This window comes from Orcinus orca, chromosome 11 (genome assembly GCF_937001465.1).
Source record: "Orcinus orca chromosome 11, mOrcOrc1.1, whole genome shotgun sequence".
Taxonomy (NCBI): Eukaryota; Metazoa; Chordata; class Mammalia; order Artiodactyla; family Delphinidae; genus Orcinus; species Orcinus orca.
In genome coordinates this window covers 2484916-2505818 of record NC_064569.1, presented here as the reverse complement: position 1 = coordinate 2505818, position 20903 = coordinate 2484916, and the positions used below count along the sequence as shown (strand labels likewise).

General features: G+C 39.1%; 1 protein-coding gene across 12 annotated transcripts in view; it reads left to right on the top strand.

Annotated features, from left to right (window-relative positions):
* Positions 1–20903, top strand: part of ERC1 (ELKS/RAB6-interacting/CAST family member 1) — a 393839-nt gene that overhangs the window by 182896 nt on the left and 190040 nt on the right. For 8 of the 12 annotated variants that reach the window (XM_033404157.2, XM_004278987.3, XM_033404153.2 and 5 more), the window contains one exon: positions 7741–7872. The exons of the other annotated variants lie outside the window; for them this stretch is intronic. In XM_033404157.2, the coding sequence (XP_033260048.1) occupies positions 7741–7872 (132 nt within the window). The remainder of the gene's footprint in view (positions 1–7740; positions 7873–20903) is intronic. 12 annotated transcript variants of the gene reach the window in all.

Sequence of the window (20903 nt, the reverse complement as noted above, 5' to 3'; positions counted from 1 at the left end):
CTTAAAATTGACTTCATCAATGCATCTGGCTTCAACTTTCTCCCCCCACTAAGCATCTGAGCAGTTGGTAATTGAATTCTGACCTGTTGAATGATTTTAATGAACTCTTCCACATGTGTATTTATGTTTGGGGGATGGGGAGGAGGTATAGCAGTGGGGTTGAGGGTGATGGAGAAGGAAGCATGGTCTCTTCACAGTAAGGAGAATGGATAGCAGTTAACATTAATATCTTTCAGAGCATGTTAAACTCTCTGGTAAGTGGTGTTTACCCCAGAGGAAGTGGCTCTTAATGTTAAGCTGAGGGAATGACCTCCACTGGCAGGGCCAGGGCAGGGGGATGAGTGGACGTGGGGGGCTGTTCCCTCAGATATTCATGAAATCTGCAGTGACCTTCCTTCTGCTGCTGAGAAAAGCTTAATGAGATTTGTCCGTATCAAGTGATTTCTTTTTATGTTACTGTATAGTGAGCCTTGTTTTTTCTTTTAATTTTGAGGGAGCTGTTTGAAGAGAACAAAACATTAATTTCTGATTGCTCTTGTTCCTTGTTTCCTCTTGCCTTTGCTTTCCTTAGTGAACGTTTGATCTGAAGGCAAGGCAGTGGGGAGTAGAGTCTTACAGCTGGTTTATAGCTGATGTTGACAGAGCTGATGTCAAGAAGTAAAGTTCAGAGGAGTGTTTTAGGGGAGTGGGATTATGGGATTTGCTAAAGGGTCTGGTCCAATCTTCTTCAGTTGCCTAAGTTACAGCTGTCACAGCTTTTGCCCTAATCTCGTTTGAGTATAGGAGGCTTCTTGTTTAAAGATATGAGAAATTCTTTGGTAGCTTCCCCTTTCCTCTCGTTCTCCCTCTACCATGCCCCCAGAACTAGTCACAAAAACCACCTGCGTTGAACCCTTTCCTCTGTGAATGAAGTGGTCTCATTGGACCCCAGCTAATAAGTAGAGTTGGCGGAAAGATTAGACTTAATTATCATCAAAATCCATGAGGGATCAGGAGTTTATAGAGGGCTTTACTCAGTGGGAGCCAGCAAGACTCTGAATATTTCATTCTCATATTTTCTTAAAAAACTGGCTTAATTCCCCCAAAATGTGGAGGCTAAACGTATTAATAAACCTCTGTTGTATAGATAGCTCTCCAAACATTGACCCAGGAGTTTGTTTTCAGTTGAACTGTGACTGACTGGCATATTGTTGTGTGTTCTTAGGACTGAACTGTCATTGAATTCAGTTGGATTACTCTAATGTTTACCATAATCCCAAGAAAACATCTCTCCTTACAACTCAATCCAGTTGCAGACTTTCTTCTAAATAATTCCTGACAGAATGCATATTTTGCTGATCTCATATCCAATGATACGCTGATCCATAACCCAATTTTGTGATGTCTTCTGAATGTCTGCCTTTTACATTTTAGGTATGTTTGGATTTCATTTTAATTTGGTATCATTTGGGTTCCACTTTAATATAATCTCATAACAAAAGCTGTGTCTTTGTAGTAAAGGCTCTCTTATCCTAACAGTTATTTTTCTCTCAGAAGCAGTTCTGTTAATCACTGTTTTCATTCTTCATTGCTTCATTGATAATCCAGTTTTCTTGTACTGGAGCTATATCCTCGGGTACTATGAAAACCATCTTCCAAGATGGCCCCAGAGCATCCTTACCTCTTGGTATTTGTGGCCTTGTGCAGTCTTGTGGCAGGGTTAGTCTTTGTGCACAGGAGAAAGTGTCAGATGTGATGATATGTGACTTCTGAAGCTGGAACACAAGAGACATGGATGCCCTGCCTTGCTCTCCAGGGTCACCTGCTCTGAGGAATGCCAGGTGCCATGTGGAGAGGAGCAGAGGCCCCTTGCCAGTGGTCATCACCAACTCGCCAACCATGTAAGAGGAAGCAGAGGACTGAATCCTGGCAGACATCTCAGCTGTCCCCCAGTGAGAGAACCTGGAACCAGACTGTTAGGTTAAGCTGCTCTTGAGTTTCTGACCCACAGAAACTGTGTGAGACAAAAAATGTTCACTGTTCTTTTAAGCTGCTAAGTATTGAGGTAACATGTTAAATTGATATAATTAATAGCTAACATAGGCACTTTATATCCTAGGTACTAAAGTGATCTGCCGCATGCCTGAATTTTTCTTTTTCCTTTCAATTCACAGTTTGGTTTTCTCTGTTGATAGAACAGTAAGTGCTATTTGAATTTCTGTTACTCATGTTATCACTGCAGTAATTTTCAGTCACTTGTTAGAGCTTTTGACAGTGTTTTCCGTAAGGATTCTCACCTAGTACCTCGTATTTATGTGCTAACAGGCTATGAACTAAGAGAAGAGTTACGAATTTATGTAAAACATGGTGTGTTGTATAGCCTTTTATAGATGCATTTCGTATGTAAAAACTTGAGCGGTGTCCAGTAGAAATACAACGTGAGCACACGTATAATTTTGCACTTTCTAATAGCATCACAAAAAAAACTAAAAGGAAACAGATGACTTTAATAATGTACTTTACTTAATCCAGTATATCCAAAATATTGCCATTTCAATACATAATCAATGTGAAGATTATTAATGAACTATTTTACATTCCTTTTTTGGGGAGGCAGTAAGTCTTTAGAATTTATAGCACATCTTAGTTTGGACACATTTTAAGTGCTCATTGGCTACATGTGGCTAGTGGCTGTGTTGCATTGGACAAGACAAATGAGAAGTTATGATTTTATTCCAGGCTAGCTGCAAATCAATAATGCGTATCAACAACAGGAATGAAGTTCTCAAGCTTACCTTTAATCTCTATCTACATTTAGTTCCAGTAAGTCATCTTTCTGCTCTCTGGATGCCTCAGAGCCTTCGAGCCTGTGGAGTGTCCCAGGGATAGAAGGGATTAGGGAGCTCGGAGCTTCTGTGCAGATTTCTCCAGGATTACAGACTTGAGTGGTGTGGCTGCCTCATGATTTATGTTGAAGACGGGTGAATGTGGACTTTTTGAAAGAGAAAGTCTAGTTAAGGCTGTAAAGCACATTCAGGGCCTTAGGCTGTACTTGGTACAGTCACTCTCCGAGCCACCAAGGAGTACTCTCCGGCGGCTCAGCACATCCCTACTTCCTCGAGCCTGGGCCTGAGAGTGTACCGAGTCTGTTGTGTTTCACAGTTTCTGAAGTCCACCACTTTACCAAGTGACATTTTATTGCGTCACACATATTCAGAGAAGCTGGTGGTCACTGTCACTTCTGCTCAAAGTTAGGGCAGTGAACAGATGAGAGACTTTTCTCTTCAAACCAAAACGCACTGTTAAGTATAGTGTAGACGAGCAGTTTTATCACCAGAATTCTGTGTCAAACTCTATCACCGAAATCTACTCACTGCTATTTTTATAGGTATGTGTATGTGTGTGTGTGTGTGTGTGTGTGTGTGTGTGAAACCATTTGCACAGAACAGGGGATGGGGGACAGTTTTGAAAGCTCTTGGCTTGGTGCCTCAGACCTCGGCTGTTGAGATGTTTAAGCTTTAGATATCTTCAGAATCTTTGGGTTAATAGCAGAACTTATGGCAACATTATCATTCCTTTAAAAAATGTTATTATTTGGGGTATCCCACAGTTACCTAAAGACTGGAAAGGAATTTATCATCATCATTTTGACCCACTCATGCAAATTATTGGCATGAAGAAATTCACAGGACTTTTTAAAAATTGTATTTTATTCAAGTCTAGTTGATTTACAATGTGTCAGTTTCTGCTGTACAACAGTGACTCAGTTATACATGTACATTCTCTTTCGTATTCTTTTCCATTATGGTTTATCAGAGGACATTGAATATAGTTCCCTGTGCTGTACATAGGAGCTTATCGTTTATCCATTCTGTGTATAATGGTTTGCATCTGCTCATCCCAAACTCCCCATCCCTCCATCTCCCGTCCCCCCACCGCCTTGGCAACCACAAGTCTGTTCCCTGTGTCTTCACAGGACTTTTGAAGAGAAAACTGAAGAGTACAGTGGCTTAAAATTCATACATGTTGTTTTCTTAAACTTTTATTCCTTTTTGCCGTTAGCACTGAGTTGTGACACATTTGTCCAGTCAGCTCTTCTCTTTCCGTAATAAATAGTTAATATGTTTAGAGTATCAGTATCTGAAATAGTCACCACATTTATAACTATTTCCAAAAATTCTCTATATTCTTATTAATTTACTTGGCAGTGTGCACTATTCTTTTAACATTTTTAATTTCATTTGATTTTTTTCAGAACAATATATATTTATATTGTATACAAAGCAAGGCAGTACTGTGCGGCTCATCTGCCTCGTTCTTGTCTAACCTTGATTCCTGCCCCTCGGAGATGACCACTTTCACCTCTTTGGGTTGTTTCTTCTGTTGTTTACTTCCACTTTTTTATCGTTATTTGATTATTTTTCTCATTTGGACATTAGTTATGTACTGAGTTCTTATCCTGAGTGGTGAGGAATTGGCTTTTTTACACAAGTCACCCCGCACTCTTCCCTCTCTGTCTTTCCAACATAATTGTATCAAGTTTTGCATTATTGTGACCAAGGCACGTAGTGTATTATGACTTCCTTTCCTTTATTGGACTTGTAGTTTTTCCTGGTGGTGGTAATTGGTTTGTTTGTTTGTTTTATTAGTTATTTGTATACATATCACCAGTTTATTCCCAAATTCCTTTTTCCAACCATGACATTCCTCCCAGTATTGTTACTGTTGTAAAATACATCATCCCTTATTAATTAACCTCAGGTAATCTCTACATGCACTTTTTTCTTGGAAACATCTTTCCTGGAGTTTTCTGTCCTCTGCTCCAAACTGTACTTATTCTCCAGGCTGGGTGTCACCTCCACAGTTCCCTTCACCATGCATTTGAGACAGAGCACAGACCTGGTAGCTCTCTGAGGGTCTGTGATGTGAGGTAAAGTTTTTCAGACTTTGCATTCCACCCTCACATTAGATTGATAGTTTGGATGTAGAATTCTATATCAGAAGTCATCTCTCCCTCGGAGTTTTAAAGGCATCGCCTCAATTGTCTTCTAGTTTTCTGTGTTGCCATTAAAAATTCCACTGCCTTCCATTTTTTTATTCTTTATGGGTGATCATTTTTGCCCTTTCTAAACTTTTTAAGATCTTTTCTTTTTTCTAGTATTCTAAACGTTACCAAAAAGTACCCATATTATAATCTAAGTGCAGAAAAATGTATTTAACCTTGAAGAAACAGTGAGGACAAGAAAGAATAATTATAAATATGACCTAGCAGTGTGGTTAGGGCTCCAATATTTGTAGAACTAAAAGGTTCTGTTTATTTCTGGCATTGGCTCAATATTTTATTAAATGAAATAGATTCAAGGTTTTGTTCAGTACAAAGGAAACTTCCTTGGTTTGCCTTAGCAGATATCTGTTAAGATTCCAAAAACAAAACTAGAGCCAAATTTTATTCACTGTATGGTTTCAGTAGTTGGACTTTGTTAAAGATGGTGGGGGGGTATTTGATCTGCTATCTTCATTTTTCTCGTTATTGCCCTGGTTTAATATGAGTTCCTTAGAGCAGATGGTCCCATACCTAGTTTTATACTGAGATGTAACATGACTTACAGTATCTCATAAAAATGATTCAACAGTCTCTTCTCCTTTTCTTTTTATTTGTGGTTTCACTTGGCTTCTGTTTTTCGTTTTTGTCATGGAGAAAGATTTTGCACCAGGCTTTGCCATTAGGTCCAGAAAACTTTTAAATAAATGACGTTGCACACACAGCTCATCTTGTAAACTCTGGTTTTAACACTGGTTTCAGGGAAACTTTCAGTATGACAAATTACTAATTATCCTCGCTCTAAAAAAAAGTTTTATTGATAAAGGCTCAAAGCTGTTTTTTGGCCCATGCAGAAGAGCAAGTAAACCTGTTTGCTTGAAATTGGGTTCCTGGGAAGTTATTTGGAATAACCCTCATTTTAGGTTAGGTTACCAGAAGCCTCTCAGGAGATCTCCAGAAGACAGTTTAAGGGTGAAGGATGCAATAGGCTGGACATAAACATAACACTGAGCTATTCACAGCTAACTGATAACGGGAACCATTTGTGTTTCTATTTGCTTACAGGAATCTGTAATTCAGAATCCCCATGTTACTACAGATGTAGTCATTCATTAGAGGATTTGACAGGACTGCACAGATCATTGCATCCATTCCTTTCCACTTAATCCTTCTGTTACATTTCATTTTCTTTGAATCAAGAGAAACTATGTTGGACTTTGTTTTCAAGGGAGTCATTCCTTGTCTCTCTCTGCTTGGCCTCATTGTAGAAACGCTTATTGTACTCCGCTGTTAATGGCAAGCAAACTGGAAGCTTTTAGATTTCAACAAAGAGCATTTTTTTGATGTAGCTAAACTGCCCTGCATAAAACAGAACCTTACTTAGGGACTAAATCAGAGTATTTTATAACATTATCTCCGAGAAGAATGAATACTTTAAAAAAAAAATGAACATACATCATCAAAATGTGAATATTCTTTTTCGTAAATCTTTTTTTTTAATTGAGAAAAATGGGAGAGAGCAAAAGATATAACAACTTTTTATTAGGAAGGATGTTAAATAATAGATGCCATTCCATCAAAGTTGGGAGAAAAATCTGACTTAGAGATTTCAGTTCGAGAGGTTTCAGTTCTAGATTTCAGTTCTAGATTTCTGAAGACAGAGTTGTCAAAAAAGGACTTTCTTGTACTTTGTACTTATGAAAACTGAACTACAATAAGATCAAATAAGAGTTGCATAGATAAAAAACAAAATCCTTTGGTATCTTTTGCTGATGTGAGTGTTCAGCAAGTTGGAGAATGAATGGACAAACCTTGTTCTTTGTTTCATCTGTTAATAAAAGGCAGCACTTTATTCTTAGTCTTCTGGTTCTATTTAAAGAAGAAATGCTTAGAATAATCTGATGGATCCAGTTCTTCATACTACTTGAAAACTGTTTCATTTATTCTTCTTCTTTTAAGATCGTCTATCTTACATGATTTTAAAGTCCTGTAGGATTTTGTTTGTCTTTCTGGTAGAAATCCATATTTACCTCCCCAAAAGTTACTTCTTAGACTTGTGTAGAATATTAGGCCTAGTGGGTTTTGGTTGTCTAACCAAATTACTCATCCTTAGCCAGACCAGTTACTTATCACCAGTTATTTTTAGTTTTCTTATATGAGATTGAGAGAAAACTTTACTCTCTTGAATTCATGAGGAAAAATCTCCTTTTGCATTTCTTTTTTAAAAAATGAATTTGCCAACAATTGTCTATATGTAGCATATAATCTGACTGATCATGCTGTTTACTTTTTCATCTGGGCTTAACTTTGCAGGGAGAGAATGTTTAGCTCTTGAGTCTTGTGACTTAGGCTTCATCAAAGCTGGCTATAAGCCCAGTTTAGAGAGTAGCTCAGAAACGGCTTTGCATTTTTAGATAATCAGGCCCCTGCTGCCCATCTGCCTAACACTAACAGTTTTCTTCGGTGTGTTGCGGAGGAAGTCCATCACAGGTTTCTCTTGCTTAACTAACTTGACCCTTTGCTCTTAACAATATACTTACTTCTTCAACCTCTTTACGTCTTTCTTCCCCTGTTTTATTCTTTCCTTTGTGTCCATATCTTTTTGGCCTAGATGTACTTCTGAAGGGAAGAACATTTTATAAGCACATAGCCCTTCCTTGATAAATGGGCTCTCCTTGAGTTAATTAGTCTCCTTCACCTGGTCTTCCGTCGTTTTCCAGGACAGTCTCCGTAAGAAGGATGACAGGATTGAAGAGCTGGAAGAAGCACTAAGAGAAAGTGTACAGATAACTGCAGAGCGAGAGATGGTGCTGGCACAGGAGGAGTCAGCCAGGACCAGTGCTGAAAAACAGGTCTGCGATTTTTTACAGTTACGGCAGTGCTGCTGGTTAAAGGAGGGTGAAGCCCAGCCAGTATGGCTTAGGTGAACAGTACATAATGTATGTTTGCAGGGTTTCAAAGCACTTCACCGAGTGTAAGTATTTAGAGTTAAATAAGAATCAAAACATAGCCGTATTAAGAATTGATTCATGTTAATGCAGTCATCTGTGCGTTACGTATTTGGGGCTGACTTGTATATATTGATGTTGTATATGCTGGCACATCTGATGAGATGAAATTTAACTTGCCTGTCTGTCACCAGACTGAGCACAACCCTGCTTTTAAATTGAATGGGAAAACACAAACACTTCTGAGTCAAAGACGTTGATTTAAATATCAAAACGTTTATTTATTTTGTAGCCTGTCTTGTTCACAAGAGCCATTAAAGTTATAACAAGTTGAGGTTGGTAACAGGTATGAAGGACATGGATGTCATGACACCTCGGAGTCCCAGATCAGCATCTCAACCCGGAGGTGACTTGTTAAAGAATTCTGCTGTTTCTGTTTGTTTTCTATGTTTTTATATGTCTTTTTAGATTCTCTACCCTTGCTTTAAACTTTTTATTAGGAAGAATAAAGGTGGGAGGTCTGAATGGAAGAAATAGTTTTAACAAGTGAAGGCTCTAATCTCAGTTCCCATTATAAGAGTGTCTCTTTTCCAGTGTTGTTTCCATCTCTTTGTTGGAGAAACATAAGTGCCAAACCATTGGTAAAAAGTGTTCAGTGAGAGGGTGACATGAATCTTTTGGGGAGCCCTTTGATCAGACCACCAGAGCTCTTGTGAGCTAGGGTAGCGCCATAGCAAGGAAGAAGGGTACCTTTCAAAGCAGACGTGTCATGGTGTGTACTGCAGGGAGTCCCCTCATAACTTAGATACAAGGGTCTGGCTTCTTTAGTGTCAAGTGTAGAAAGACAAACTGACATTTATTAGCAAAGCTGAAGGAAAATTGATCTTTCCAGAATGAGTTTCTTTCAGTGCCCTATTCTTAGATAAATGTCTCGGTCCACTTTCTATTTGAATATTTATTAATGTACAGTTAAACAGAGCTTGGGTAGTGGAGAGCCTCAGAGGAGGGGTAGTGTCAACCATTGTTCCAGGGTAAGGAAGGATTTTTTTGTATCTTGATTTTATCTTTTTTACATTCTTCCCTCTATTTTCAAAATGTTCCCCATTTTGTCTTTCCGTAAAGATTTTTTTCTGCTTTGGGATCATTGTTTAGTGACAAGTCTTACATACCAGAGACCATGTAGAAATTTTGGCAATTAATAATAAATCATGTCATGGTATATAGACTGCTGTTACATGTTCTTTTTTAAGCTATTGTGTGAACTGTTCATAATTTGCTTTCTGGGGCAGATTGATTGATATTAGTAGGCTTTTTTTTTTTTTTTTTTGCGGTACGCGAGCTTCTCACTGCTGTGGCCTCTCCCGTTGCGGAGCACAGGCTCCGGACGCGCAGGCTCAGTGGCCATGGCTCACGGGCGCAGCCGCTCCACGGCATGTGGGATCTTCCCGGACCGGGGCACGAACCCGTGTCCCCCTGCGTCGGCAGGCGGACTCTCAACCACTGCGCCACCAGGGAAGCCCAATAGGCTATTTTTATTTTATTTATTTTTCTTGTACTTTCTTTTTTTTCTTTTTTCACACACACACACGCACACTGTATTTTATTTTTACAAGAGATAAATAGACTGACACCAAGCATTGTAAATGGGTGACCACAACAAAAGCAACAATGATTGCAATTACCAAACACGAAACACACTCATACTATGTCGTAATATTGACATTCAGTGCAGGAATCCTCCACTGTAACAGCTCCTTTACTTTGCAGAGAAAATTGATTTGTATATTTTTTGCCTCTGAGTCCTTGTGGGATTTTTTTTTTTAATTCAAACAGAAAGTCACAAAAATTATAATCATCCTCATCAGTTCACTCAGTCCCATGTAATTAATTTTTTTTATCTTGATCTTTTGTTAGCACTTTTATGAGTTCATCAGTTTTCCATTAGAGTTCTGAAAATGCTTATTCATTCAGTTCAGCAGTATAGTCAGTTACCAGAAACCTGTACTTGTCAGTCTTTTCCATGAATTCCCTGAAGATGAAACCCTTTTATAGGAACGTATTTGCAAAAGCATCAGAGTACACCCAGAACTGTCTGTAAATGACAAAAGCCTTAAAAATGACCACGGTTAAAGATTTGATGAAAGTTCATAATAATGCAATTGACAAGGAAATTTAGTTATTTCTGAGATATACATTTTAAAGTAATAACTAGAATTTATGACTTATAACATTATACCAGAACATATAAGATTTTTAGGAATTTCATATAATGTCTGAAACATTTATATTAACATATTTCCATACAAATAACCCAAAGAAAGTTTAGTATTAGTTGTTTTGTTTGTTTGTTTGTTTGCTTTTTATACTGCAGGTTCTTATTAGTCATCAGTTTTATACACATCAGTGTATACATGTCAATCCCAATCGCCCAATTCAGCACACCACCATCCCCACCCCCCCACTGCTTTCCCACCTTGGTGTCCATATGTTTGTTCTCTACATCTGTGTCTCAACTTCTGCCCTGCAAACTGGTTCATCTGTACCATTTTTCTAGGTTCCACATACATGCGTTAATATACAATATTTGTTTTTCTCTTTCTGACTTACTGCACTCTGTATGACAGTCTCTAGATCCGTCCACGTCTCAACAAATGACTCAATTTCGTTCCTTTTTATGGCTGAGTAATGTTCCATTGTATATATGTGCCACAACTTCTTTATTCATTCGTCTGTCGATGGGCATTCAGGTTGCTTCCATGACCTGGTTATTGTAAATAGTGCTGCGGTGAACATTAGGGTGCATGTGTCTTTTTGAATTATGGTTTTCTCAGGGTATATGCCCAGTAGTGGGATTGCTGGATCATATGGTAATTCTGTTTTTAGTTTTTTAAAGAACCTCCATACTGTTCTCCATAGTGGCTGGATCATTTTACATTCCCACCAACAGTGCAGGAGGGTTCCCTTTTCTCCACACCCTCTCCAGCATTTGTTGTTTGTAGATTTTCTGATGATGCCCATTCTAACTGGTGTGAGGTGATACCTCATTGTAGTTTTGATTTGCATTTCTCTAATAATTAGTGATGTTGAGCAGCTTTTCATGTGCTTCTTGGCCATCTGTATGTCTTCTTTGGAGAAATGTCTATTTAGGTCTTCTGCCCATTTTTGCATTGGGTTGTTTGTTTTTTTGATATTGAGCTGCATGAGCTGCTTGTATATTTTGGAGATTAATCCTTTGTCAGTTGCTTCATTTGCAAATATTTTCTCCCATTCTGAGGGTTGTCTTTTCATCTTGTTTATGGTCTCCTTTGCTGTGCAAAAGCTTCTAAGTTTCATTAGGTCCCATTTGTTTATTTTTGTTTTTATTTCCATTTCTCTAGGAGGTGAGTCAAAAAGGATCTTGCTGTGATTTATGTCACAGAGTGTTCTGCCTCTGTTTTCCTCTGAGAGTTTTATAGTGTCTGGCCTTACGTTTAGGTCTTTAATCCATTTTGAGTTTATTTTTGTGTATGGTGTTAGGGAGTGTTCTAATTTCATTCTCTTACACAGAGCTGTACAGTTTTCCCAGCACCACTTATTGAAGAGACTGTCTTTTCTCCACTTTATATTCTGGCCTCCTTCATCAAAGATAAGGTGACCATATGTGCACGGGCTTTCTATCCTGTTCCGTTGATCTACATTTCTGTTTTTGTGCCAGTACCGTACTGTCTTGATTACTGTAGCTTTGTAGCATAGTCTGAAGTCCAGGAGCCTGATTCCTCCAGCTCTGTTTTTCTTTCTCAAGATTGCTTTGGCTTTTCGGGGTCTTTTGTGTTTCCATACAAATTGTGAAATTCTTTTGTTCTACTTCTGTGAAAAATGCCATTGGTAGTTTGATAGGGATTGCACTGAATCTGTAGATTGCTTTGGGTAGTATAGTCATTTTCACAATGTTGATTCTTCCAGTCCAAGAACATGGTATATCTCTCCATCTGTTTGTATCACCTTTAATTTCTTTCATCAGTGTCTTATAGTTTTCTGCATACAGGTCTTTTGTCTCCTTAGGTAGGTTTATTCCTAGGTGGGTTTTTTTTTTGTTTTTTTTTTTTTGCAGTACGCAGGCCTCTCACTGTTGTGGCCTCTCCCGTTGCGGAGCACAGGCTCCGGACGCGCAGGCTCAGCGGCCATGGCTCACGGGCCCAGCCTCTCTGCGGCATGTGGGATCTTCCCGGACCGGGGCACAAACCCGTGTCCCCTGCATCGGCAGGCGGACTCTCAACCACTGCACCACCAGGGAAGCCCGTATTCCTAGTTGTTTTATTCTTTTTGTTGCAATGGTAAATGGGAGTGTTTCCTTAACTTCTCTTTCAGATTTTTAATCATTAGTGTATAGGAATGCAACAGATATCTGTGCATTAATTTTGTATCCTGCTACTTTACCAAATTCATTGATTAGCTCTAGTAGTTTTCTGGTAGTATCTTTAGGATCCTCTATGTATAGTATCATGTCACCTGCAAACAGTGACAGTTTTACTTCTTCTTTTCTGATTTGGATTCCTTTTCTTCTTCTTCTCTGACTACTGTGGCTGAAACTTCCAAAACTATGTTGGGCAATAGTGGTGAGAGTGGGCAACCTTGTCTTGTTCCTGATCTTAGTGGAAATGCTTTCAGGTTTCCACCATGGAGAACAATGCTGGCTGTGGGTTTGCCATATATGGCCTTTATTATGTTGATTTAAATTCCCTTGATGCCTACCAACCCTTTAACTTATGATGCGATACCAACTCTTTAACTTATGATGCCAAAAAATCATATATCAAGTTAAGATCCTAGTTATATAAACTCTTTAAGAGGTATACAAACACAGTCGTTGTGGAAGACTCTGGTCTAGGGGCGGGCGGGCAGATGAGGCTGAGAACCTCATATACTGGCAGTGGAGGTGGAGAAGAGTGAGCAGGTTTAGAATGGAAACAGAGCTAAAAAGATTTGATGAATTGCATGTATGGGTAAGGGTGAAAAAGAAGCAAAAGTGATCCTCCGATTTCTGACAGGACGCCTGAGAGGTGGTGGTTCTATTTTCTGAGATGAGAATGCCCTAGCAAGAAACTTGTTCAGGGTAAGAACTAAGAAATTGTGCTGAAGAATGTTAGCTGTATTAGTAGGAGAAGTAGAATTGCGACCACGTCAGGTTTGTACTTTCAGCCCAGTTCTCTCTTCTGAGATCCAAGCTAAGTCTACTTCATATCTACTTTGTATCTTTACTCCAGTATTTCATTGAAATCTCAACCTGAAACCATCCAAATTCAGAACTCTTTATTTCTTAGCCTCAAACCAGTTTTTCCCTCAGGCTTTTTCATCCCATCTGAGAAAACACTCTTATCCTACAAAGCTGAAATTAGCATCCTCAGTTAGGAGAATCAAGTCCAAGAAAGGCAGAAGTGATATGTTAGGTACAGAGATTTTATACGGTGACTCTAGTTCAGAAGGCCACTGCAGAACTTTAGGGAAACTATAGTACCTGGTGGCTAGAAAAGTGGGTTCTCAAGTTGGAAGCCTTCGTTGGAATTATGGTTCCATCACTTACAAATTGTGATCTTGGGTGAGTTATTTCTGTGTCAGTTCTTGAGCTGTCAAAGAAACTTGGTACTGGTATATAGTGCTATAAATGTGCTAGCATAATCTGGTATATCTACCGCATGAAGAGAGGTTGTTGTATGTGTAAAGAGAGTAGTCAGTCAACATTAGCTACTACTGATACTTCTCTTGCTACCACCACTGCCCTCGATAGCTCCAAGGGGAGGACTGGTCCAACCTGGCTAGGCTCCAGAGAAACTTACTATCTATAGACCCTACCTGGTTGATTCGGTACCAGTGATGACATGCTTATTGTTAAAAGTTCCCGGTTACATATATATGAAGTTTGAATTCCTGTGAATTGAGGAAATCCTTGTCCTCTCCCCTTGCCTGGCCTAGAATTTTGTAGTATCTACATCAGCTGAGGATGCCACAGCCAGCTAACAGGTTGCTCAGGTGGGCATGGTTTTGCTCATTGGGTTGTTCGTTCTCTGAGTGTGTCTTAGGTCAGTGCAGGATCGTAGTCTGTGCATTATTTTCCAGTTTACTTTTAGGTTTTCCTCATGAAGAGAGTATGGGTAGCTTTAGTAAAGGACTAGAAATGTGTACTGTGAACTCCTATCCTAATGCTAAATATTTTTCAGTTTTACAAAGTCGTGTATTCTGTGGGTTTCTTTAGGAAGGAGAAAGGGAAAGAAAAGAATACTTTTTTAGCACTATCTGAAGCAAAATATGGATTTTAGAACATTATGCTTATACCTTATTCCTAGAAATAAGAAGATACAAAATATTTAGGATTTTAAAAATTTGTGTTTGATCCTCATAACCTTAAATTACAATTGGAAATATCTGTTTGAATTTTCATGACTTTTTTTTCCCCTTAAACACATAGATGTACACACACACACTTCCTGTGTACTGAAAGTACCTAGAAAACAGATTTTTTTCAGTAGCAGTGTACACTCTTGGTGCTCACATATGGTATCCAAATCCCATTCCCTATTAAAAGGATTTGAATTCTAAACAGAGGTTACTTTTTCACTTTTGACATAAATTCTGTGGATATACATTTTTCGTTACAAGTGCTTGATGGTTACTGAAGCCTCCGAAGTCTATAGGAGCGCTGTCCAGGAGGACCTGGAGACACTGGGCATGTCTTATAAGATGTGAGTGAGATGACAGCCCAGCCACACGTTCCAGCTGAATACCTCAACTGTGGCTAGAGCCCCGGCAGGACTGAGTTTTTATATTTATTTAATTAATCTGTCCAGTGGTCAGTGTATCAGACAGCTGGATTCTCTGATGTGTTAGATGGATGGATAAATACATAGACACACATGTACTTAGCAGCTACTACTCAGTTTTTTTCTCCTGAGCCTGTCAGAGTTGTAGAAATGAAATATACAGGTACATGCACTTTTTTGCTTGTCCTTGGTCCTTTTTTCACTTTTGTTTTTGGGAAAACATCCATGGTCTACATGGTAGTCAAAAGTAATTTTTCCTTTAAGAAATAATGGGGAAATATGAGATGTCATAGTCATGTGTGTTTCCCCATATTCATATAACTACACACTTAAATTTATAGCATGAGCATTGGAGTTAGTGTCAGAAAAAGGAGTAGAATAGTTATACAAGTGAGAAGGAGATGTCTGTCCCCCAGGAGTATGTGCCACCCCAGCATTGTTAAGAGTTTAATGGCCACAGAGATATCACCTATTTCATTTATTCCATTGTTCATTTAATTAATTTTATTGAGAGGCTGCTGTGTTCTAGAAGCTGTGACTATTTTTGTGAGCCAGACAAAATGGTCCCTTCTCCTAACGGCATTTATATGTTAGGGAGATCGGTGATCACAGATTTAAACATATTCTTTAAAGTTGTGCCACAAACAAATCATAGTCCTGTATAGTGTTTTATGAAAGAGTATAACAAGAGGACCTTATTTAGAATGAATGGTCAGGGAAGGCATCACAAAGGCATTGATGCTTAAACTGAGACGTGGAAAAGTATACAGGACTTAGTGAGATTAAGAATGGCCAGAGGTTTACCTCCGGGGGAACCACGGTGTGTGGACCCCCTGATGGAAGAGCGAGGCGCAATCAGAGAACCAAAGGAAAACCGGTTAGTGGAGAGGAGTGAGTAGAAGCGAGCTGGTGGCTGAGCGCGTAGGTAGGCGAGTGGGTAAATAAACAAGTGAGAACAGATGGTCTGACGTGAAACTGGAGAGGTAGGAAGAAACCAGATTGTGGTGTAAATCGTTTCAAACAGAAGAGTGATGAAAATCCATTTTAGGTTTTGAGAGCCTATTCTGGCAGTTATCTGAAGAATAAATAGAGAGAGAGCACGGGTAGGAGGGCCGTACCTGTCAGGAAGATACGGCACGATGCAAGGGCGGGGGAGGGTGTTGGCTGCTTGGAGGTGGGACGAGCAGGGTCTGCTGCTGGTCTGCGTGGGGAAGGTTAGGGAGGAGGATGTGGGGGGGCCGATGCCCACCTTTTCCGCCATGACAGTGTAAGAGGAGGGTGGTGGTGTTTATTCAACTCTGCGGAAGCTGGAGGAGGGGGAGTTTAAGGTAGGGGGTCAGCTTTGTACATGTTAAATTGGAGGTGCCTGTGTCCTGTTTCTCATGATGTCAAGTAGGCAGTTGGATATACACGTTTAGCTCAGAAGAGTGCTCTGGGCTCAGAATATAAAGTCGGGAGATGAGGTATGGCTGGCTTTTTTTCTTCACTTTAGCTTTGTGTTTGCCATTCACAGCATACACGCCTCTTCCAGTTACCCTCAAATGCACATAAACTGAGAGAGTACCTGTTTACTCTGTATATTTCTGCAAAGTAAGCTTTTGATGAGTCCATAAATACGTGCCTGGCTTATTACCAGAAGATGTGGCCCACAGGACGCGTACATAGCATCTTTCTCTTAATACAACGACTGCTCGAGGTACTGCCTTTACTGATTACCTGTTAGCTGCCAGTCTCCACGATAACGCTTTCTCAGTAGTCTTGTTTAATCATTTCGATAGTAAAGTCTTGGATGTATTTAATATTTCTTGGATAGAAAAAGAGCACCAGTGCTCACTGGGTCCTTTTTCAGAAGGGTGCAGACTGGTTTGCATTTATGAAACTACATTTCCCTCTGTATGAAGCAGTGTCTTCATCTTTGCCCTTTTCTCTTGTCTGCATAAATCCCACTTCTCCTTCCATACATTCCTCTCTGACCTTCCAAGTCTGAGTTACGTGTCTCCCCCATGTTTTGCAGCAGCATCCTGTACTGTTTGTTTTACTGTGTTGTTATGACTTATTTACTGTCACTGAAGAGACTCTCTGTCTTCTCTAGTAGAATGAAAGCTCCGTGAGGGCCAGGCTGTGTCTTGTTTACTGTTGTATCTTTGATACCTACCGTCACGTCTGATACATAGTGGCAGTCAATGAATATTTTTTGAGTGCATGAGTGAATGAATGAAATTTAATTCTGACTACCTGAGTGTCTATACCCCTAATAGCAGCAGCATCACTTTATTTACTAAACAATTTAAAGTTTCATGGTAAGTTTATGATTTTTATAGACCTTACCAAACATTTTTTTAAATTGATACATGTTTTTATTCTTTGCTGCCGTTCCTTTCCATGGGATTTAATGAAGCGCTTTGTCATCTGATCAGAAAAACTCAAAAGATTTCAGAATTGTAGATTTAAAGACTTAGAATAGATATCATTATTTGAGCGTAATTTACCCTTTTTTTTGTTGCTTGAGTTTAAAGCATGGTAGCCAGAATGGAAAAGTAAAATTTAGGAATCATTGGGATTCCTGTGACCTATTCTTCAGTGGGAAGTAGAGGACTTGTGTTTCCTGGGACGAACGTGCAGCACTAACCACACTGAGGCTGGCCTGAGAGCCCCTGGGAGCTAAACGTCTTGTGTACATCTGGTCTTCTGCTCTGATAGCAGCAAGCCATGTTCATAAAAACACCTGAAAGCTCAAAACGTTCTACATAACAGACATAAACTACGGTCAGATTAGTATGAAAATCTTTTTGTTCCTGCCCTGTTTTCCTTCCAGTGGAGTCACTACTTCTGATCATCATTGGTAAATTTAACATTTGATTTTTCAAGATTGGTGTCATCTCTCCCCACTTAAAAATAGATTTGTAATATTATTAAGATTGTTTCCTTTTATATAGTGCTATCATGGGCTGTATTTATAGCTTATGGAAGTTTCTTAACACATGTTAAATTGTTTTTCTTTACTTATCCTTTTAAGTCTTAAACTGATTTCTGTGTCAGGAGTGGTGGGGATTTTTGACTTGAGTAGCTGAGCAGTCTAAAAGCATTACAAATGCAAACATTTGTCTCAGAACTATAGAGAATCATTGTCTTATATAAGAAAGTCTAGTTGTAAGTTAGCAATGTAAACTGTGCTTTTAAAGCAGCTTACTGATTTCTGCAGAAGTCATCATTTCTCATCAGTGCAAAGATTGAAGATACTGTTGTTATGAAACATTTTATTGATAAACATATGGAAAGTACATTTTTAATATTCAAGGATCCGAGGAGATGTGACAGTTAACTTCACAGCCGTCATCTCTTTGCCATTGTGTAATCACTTGAGTATTTAAATCAGGCTCTGTCAAGAGGAACCTAGTAAGTTTCACTGTGGACTCTTGCTCTCATGTCAGTGAGTTTGAATCTCCTTTGTTATGGTGACTGGTTATGAAATCAGTCACTTGACAGACCCTGAAGTGAGACTGCTGGAAATACGTCATGTCTGCCTTCACGGTGACAGCTGGCTACAAAACAAACCCCACCAGAGCCTTTCTGCAATTGACAAGGGACTTCAAAGGCCAACAGGGCTGCCACTTCAAAGAGAGTTCTGCCATCTCTGGCTTGTTGAAAGAAGAAGTTAAATGGCTGTACCCGGCCATAGCAGAAATCTCCATGTTTAGACTTCTCCTCCTTTTGATCTTAGAGAGATGTATGAAATGGGCTTCAAGTTAAAGGAATGATACAGTCTGCGGTAATGGCGACCCAATATTATTCTGCATTTCAATCCACTTATTAATGGAAATTACCCAAATATGTTCAAATAACAGCATGTCTAAAAATTCAAATGTCTCAGACAGTGAATGTTCAAAAGAAGAGCTGAAACTGTGTGAATCTTGTAGCCACCTTCACAAGTGCGGAATAAGTCAGATGGTGAATTAAAATGAAACTCTCAGTGTTTTAAAAGCGCTCCTTCAGTTTCTGCTTGTAATTTTTACCCCGTTTAGTAAAATCAAGCTCTGAATGTTGATAGTAAGAATGAGAGACAACTAAAGCCTATCATCTCAAGGCTGATTTTCATGGTTTAAACTGACATTTCTCTGTTTTTAATAACTCTTTACTTAAAAATTTAAACAGCTCTGTACTATTCAAAATCTTATTCATCCAGTTATGCTGGATACACTTTTGAATTAATTACTTCATCTTTGTATTAAACAAGCAAGCAGAAATCTCAGAGTTTAAATACAACTTTTAATAGAAGATCAGAATATTAAACAAGCATCTTCAAGAATAACAAGGAAAAGGCAGCAACATGAATTCCTTCAGTTAGAATGGCATGACCTTTTCTTAATTACATGGTTTTCCTCTTATCCTATGTATTACAGAAGGATGAAGCTAAAAATCCTTAAAATTCTTTCACCCTGAACTTCTACTTTCTTATTTCCTTCTTACATAAAATAAAAAAAGTTTGACTTGCCAGAAGCTTGGGCCAATATAACTTCCTCTATAATTTTGCCAGATGGGGTCACTAGACAACAGCTAAAGAAAGTCTGAAAGAAAACTGAAGCCTCCAGGAAGTAACCACATGCAATGGTTATGGCAAAACAAAACAAAACAAAACCCCTATATTCATCAGTAGTTCGTAGAGTAGTTCTTACAATAGTACACTTCTGGTTGTCTTTTTGGTTAGTTTCTTACTTTTGAAAAGTTTTGAAAAAATAGTACATGATTATGTTATCCTGGAACTTCAGGAAATATCTGTGTCTCTGAATTTCAGGTTGATTTTTTCTTTTTATTCAACAAAAGGACCACATCTGTGTTTTCAAAAGTTAAAATCAGATGAAAAAATTAACTGCAGTGGAGAAGAAATAAAACCTTGGCATACTCCAAAATGAACCACACAGTTGAGTGCGGGAGTCTGTAGATGCTGGTTTTCAAAGTAGGTGTGTTTTTATACTTGTGTCTAAACTGTGTAACCACTGCCACACTGGGAAGTGCTTTTGGAATCTTTGTGGCAGATCTGTAACAGATGATGTTTAGTTTGCTTGTAATGGTTCTTGGGGTGTCTGGCCCTTATTCTGTTACCTCCTGCTGTGCAGTTTGAGAAACCAAGTTATTGATGATAGAGGCAGTCATCCAGGATATGGCTGAAGGTGAAATCGTGGGAGCCAGATGGCTTCCTGCTGATCTTTATGTGCAGTTTATGTTCTCCTTGGCTGTGCCTTCCTGGATGTTTTCAGTGAAACATGTTTTCCTAGAGAAATCTGCACAGCGGCACTTATCCTACACAGCAGATAGTTCTCGTGTGCGGCGTGGCCCGAGCTCTGCGTCAGTGCTCCTGTGTCCCTTCCTCTGACGTCCACCCTCTTTAGTGAATTAACGAAGAGGCAGCGAGGGTGGGTGTGAAGGGCTTTGAGCCAGCATCAGGTGACGTGGGTTCGGTTTCTTCTGTTTATTAACTGTGACGTAGGGCGAGTTTCATAGTCTTTCCAGGGCTCTGTACTCTCACCTGTGTGGAGTAACTTATTCCCCCACAAGTGTTTTGGTCGCCTCTAAAGGCAGGACACAAATGTTGAGCCTCATTTATTATGGCCAGACCAGAATAATCCTGTGTGTGTGTGTGTGTGTGTGTGTGTGTGTGTGTGTGTGAGAGAGAGAGAGAGAGAGAGAGAGAGAGAGATACTTATGAGTTCCCTCTTGGTATCCTTGGGTTGCCAGACGTTAAATCCCACACTTTTACTTTACTCCTTTGGCTAATCATATACTTTTGATAAGGTCAAATAACTGTCATTGGTCAATATTTTCTTTGTAACCATTTTTCAGGGGTTATATTGAAATATGTTTTCCCCACAAAATGTATCTCTAATTAATGAAATGTCACTTTTTTACTTCTAGGTAGCTATTTGATTTTTTTTTAGCAATGCAAATGAGCATTAACATTTCCAGTTAAAATGCCACTAAGTTTTTGGTTTCCTTGTTGAACACTTAAGGAAACAGTCTGAAGCTGATTTATTCAAATTGTTCCTTTGACCTTAGAGGAAGGGCTTGAGCCCTAAATGCTCTCTTCCCTGTTGGCGACTTCATGCTAGCGAGAGGACTGCTGTTTTCTGTAATAAAGGTGAATTA